The sequence below is a fragment of the Mandrillus leucophaeus genome, unplaced genomic scaffold (assembly GCF_000951045.1).
Source record: "Mandrillus leucophaeus isolate KB7577 unplaced genomic scaffold, Mleu.le_1.0 Scaffold3, whole genome shotgun sequence".
Classification (NCBI taxonomy): Eukaryota; Metazoa; Chordata; class Mammalia; order Primates; family Cercopithecidae; genus Mandrillus; species Mandrillus leucophaeus.
The window spans coordinates 15,585,220-15,589,218 of NW_012103142.1; the positions used below are offsets into that span (position 1 = coordinate 15,585,220).

Here is a 3,999-nt window from a genome sequence, read left to right on the forward strand (position 1 = left end):
AGTTGCAGCTGGGCACAGTGGCTCATGCCTGTAATTCCAGCACTTTGGGAGACCAAATCAAGAGGATCATTTGAGCCCAGAAGTTTATGGTTGCATGCCTGTGGTCCCAGCCACTTGGGAGGCTGACTTGGGAGGATCACTTGAGCCCAGGAGATTGAGGCTGCAGTGAGTCATGATTGCATCACTGCACACCAGCCTGGCCAACAGAACAACACCTTATCTAAAAAAAAAAAAAGATAACTTTTATTGTCTTAATTATTCTATTTTGCTATTTAGGAGACTGGAGAAGCTGGCTGGTGGAAAGGTGAACTTAATGGTAAAGAAGGAGTATTTCCAGACAATTTTGCTGTCCAGATAAATGAACTCGATAAAGACTTGCCAGTAAGCTTTTGTTTTTCAATGATGATAATACTTTAAAGAACATTTTGCCACTAATCTTTTGTAAACAAGTTTTTTTGCATTGTTATTGAATAATTTTTATGAAGGAGTTTCAGATGTAGCCATTCAGGTAGGAGTTATTTGAGTTATAGTAAAACAAAATGATGTTTCAGTTCCGTACTTTATTCTTCCTTTGTTTCTTTCTCGACTGTGCTGAAAAATAACCTTGGACTTCTTTATTTTATAATTTAAGAAGGACGGTCTATCCTGGTAACATAAATTAGTACTTTCCTGGAAGAAATTATATTTTATTTAATGTTGTTGAAAAGCTTTAGTTTATTTTACGGTCTTGTGGAATTGCTAATATGCTGTTGGTGCATTTTTTTGGGAGGGCAAGAAGCACTCTTTGCCTCTTTAACAGAATTTGTTATTTTAGTATCACTTCTCAGAGAAAAAGTGAGGCTGAGTCATACATCAGTGGCCTTTGCCTTCCTACAACTTGGTCCCCTTTCCCCATGGATGAAGAATATAATGGAGTTTTTAAAATAGAGGGAAAGAGCATTAGCGCAAGCACACAGCAGGATGGGCTACCAGGTTAGGTTTAAGACAATGCTGAACTCTCTAACTCTATGGAAGCTTAGGCTATCTGAGGCCTTTCTTTTGTTAGATTGCATTCAGTATTGATTCAGCCTTCATATGCTTTATTTTATACTTTCACTAAAGAATACATTTTTTCTGCTTTTATTATGTTTGTACATTATGGCTTATCGATTATTCTTAATTTGTGAAAACCAAGTCCACATACTTAGAAATGTATCTCAGTATTTTAAGGTATTAAGTCTTAAAAATGAGTGAATGTTTATAAATTGAGAAAAAACACATCTTTGCCTTTAACTGTTCCTTTCAGAGTTCCAAAGGGTTAAGAATGAAAACTTAGTCTATTTGTTGCTACTCTGCTTTTTAAAAAACAAAACGAAACAAAAAACAAGGTTTTTTGTTCTGCCAGTCCTCCTCTCCCCACAACCCCAGCTGCAAAAGAGGGATAAAATGGTACTTAGGAATCTTAACCTAGGGGAGGCAGAGCAAAACATTTTTGCTTATTAAGATTTTTAAGGCTTATTCAATCCACTGAAATATGGATTGAAATATTTGACTGAATTTTGATCAATGAGACTATTTATTCTAATGAAATAATTTGTTGTCATTGGTTTTTTTGGGTAGTTTTTACAATCTTAGCATTTTATAATTTTTGGCAAGGACGGAATGAAGAGGAGAGACATTTGTATGATTTAGATTATTACTAATTAGAGTTTAACTATATTCGATATGAAACTGGTCAACCGTTTCCACCATTATTATTTTAACAGAAACCAAAGAAACCACCACCTCCTGCTAAGGCTCCAGGTATGTAAGAAACACATTATTCAGTTTGCTATTTTCAATTTTTTAAAATTCTAAAATGGTAAAATTGGATCTAATGCAAACTTAATTTTTATCAAGTATGATGTTGTCTGTAAACATTTTCAGAAATATATGAAAATTGAGTGTTCACATGCATCAGTATCTGTCATTTTTTAAAAGTACAAATGGTATAAAATAAGGATCTTGAAAATGTAGATACTTTATATGTAATTTTGAGTTAATAAAATTAATCAAATTTAAACTGTCTTAGAAAACTTAATATATTGACCTGGCCAATTCGTTATTTTACCTTTTCAAATGAAATCCATTTGTTAATGTCTCAAATAATAATTTATGTACTCTTTCAGACAATATGCTGAAGGTTAAACGAAGTAGATGATTTTAAACAGATGAATAAATTATGGTATACCGAGAAGTGTCTTCAAGAGCTAAAGTTTTGTAATCTGGCTCTTTGCTTCCATAACTACTATTTTCAAATAACTGCTCCTTACAAGTGTAATAAAAATTTCTATTTCCTAAAAGATTTGCTGTTTTTTAGAATAATCCAAGTCTTTTTCTCCCCCTTGGTTTTAACTTTATGTTTGCTGACATAATCCTAGAGCAAAGAAAGCATAAGTTAAAAGTAATTTTTTTAGAAGTTGGTGTTGAAAGTTTATTATATAGCTTTACTCTGCAATATGATAGCCACTAACCATGTGTGGCTTTTGAAATTAATTAAAATTAAATAAAATTTAAAAAATTCAGTTTCTCAGTCATAAGAGTGCCATTTCAAGTGCTCAGTGGTCACATGTTGGCTACTGAAAAAAGAGAATTTTTCATCACCACAGCTCTTCTGGACTGCAGTATGGTAGAGGATATGATCTCTAACACCTCAATTTGACAAAGAAGGAACTGAGACCACAGAGTAGGGTAATAGTGGCAGGTCCAGGATTAGAAATTGAGCCTGGTGATTCTGGTACATTGTTCTTTCTGTTAAACCATGGTTTTTTCTGATGTTATTTTTCAATGCATCTTTACTTTTTAGAAGTGTAATTGTCTCTGTGCTTTAAAACTATCTTCTTACAGAAGTATTAATGTTTTTTCCCATAGCTCCAAAGCCTGAAATGATAGCTGCAGAGAAGAAGTATTTTTCTTTAAAGCCTGAAGAAAAGGGTGAGGCTAATTTTCAACTTTCAAAAAGACGAATATTTCTTTTATTGTCATTTTAAAGAGACCTGTTTCTCCACACTGAGTCATTTACACTGATTTTTAACAGGTATTCAGTATTTATTTTACAATGCTTGGAGTTTTCTAGGAGGGAGTAGTTCATTTAAGATTGGTACAAAATTATGCTTTCTCAAACAGATAACAATTTACATCCATTAAAAAATTAAACTATTACTTTAGTAGGATGTTGTCTTTATTCATAGTTATTTAACAGACTGTAAGAAAACTAGGAATTAAATAACTATGCTTTTATTATTTTTATAGTGTTTCAGTTTTTAAAAAAATTCCTTAGAAGGTTGAAGACCCAGTTCCTACTTAAGCATGGAAATAATTAATTACATATAATTTAATCTCACTGCATGTGTTTGTCATAATGTATACCTGGAAAGTTATTCCAGGGTGCCATATGTATTTTACTAAAAACCTTATTGGTTTGTTGTGAAATTGGAGAAAATAAGTCCTTCTCATTGTACATAAAGATATGCAGTGATTGTCATTAGTAGATTAGTTTATATACATCAGGAAACTTGAATACTGTTTTAGAATGCTTTTGTTTCTTCTCCCAGTGTTGTAGTCTAATCCTTCCTTGTTTCTTGCCTAAAGTACTGTATCCTCTTATTTGATTTCTCTCACTTCAGCTCTTTTTCTGGCTTTCATACTTCATGTTGTTGCCAGGATCTTTTTTTTTTCAGACAGAGTCTCACTCTCTGGCCCAGGCTGGAAAGCAGTGGCGTGATCTTGGCTCACCGCAAGCTCCGCCTTGTGGGTTCATGCCATTCTCCTGCCTCAGCCTCCCTAGTGGCTGGGACTACAGGCACCCATCACGAACGCCCAGCTAATGTTTTGTATTTTTTAGTAGAGACGGGATTTCACCATATTAGCCAGGTTGGTCTCGATCTCCTGACCTCGTGATCTGCCCACCTTGGCCTGCTAAAAGTGCTGGGATTACAGTTGTGAGCCTCTGCACCCGGCCCAGGATCATTTTTTTAGAGA

General features: G+C 34.1%; 1 protein-coding gene across 1 annotated transcript in view; it reads left to right on the forward strand.

The window, feature by feature from the left end:
• Positions 1–3,999, forward strand: part of CD2AP (CD2-associated protein) — a 165,150-nt gene that overhangs the window by 106,072 nt on the left and 55,079 nt on the right. The window contains exons 9-11 of the mRNA XM_011986877.1: positions 277–381; positions 1,746–1,782; positions 2,890–2,952. Coding sequence (XP_011842267.1) covers positions 277–381; positions 1,746–1,782; positions 2,890–2,952 — 205 coding nt within the window. The remainder of the gene's footprint in view (positions 1–276; positions 382–1,745; positions 1,783–2,889; positions 2,953–3,999) is intronic.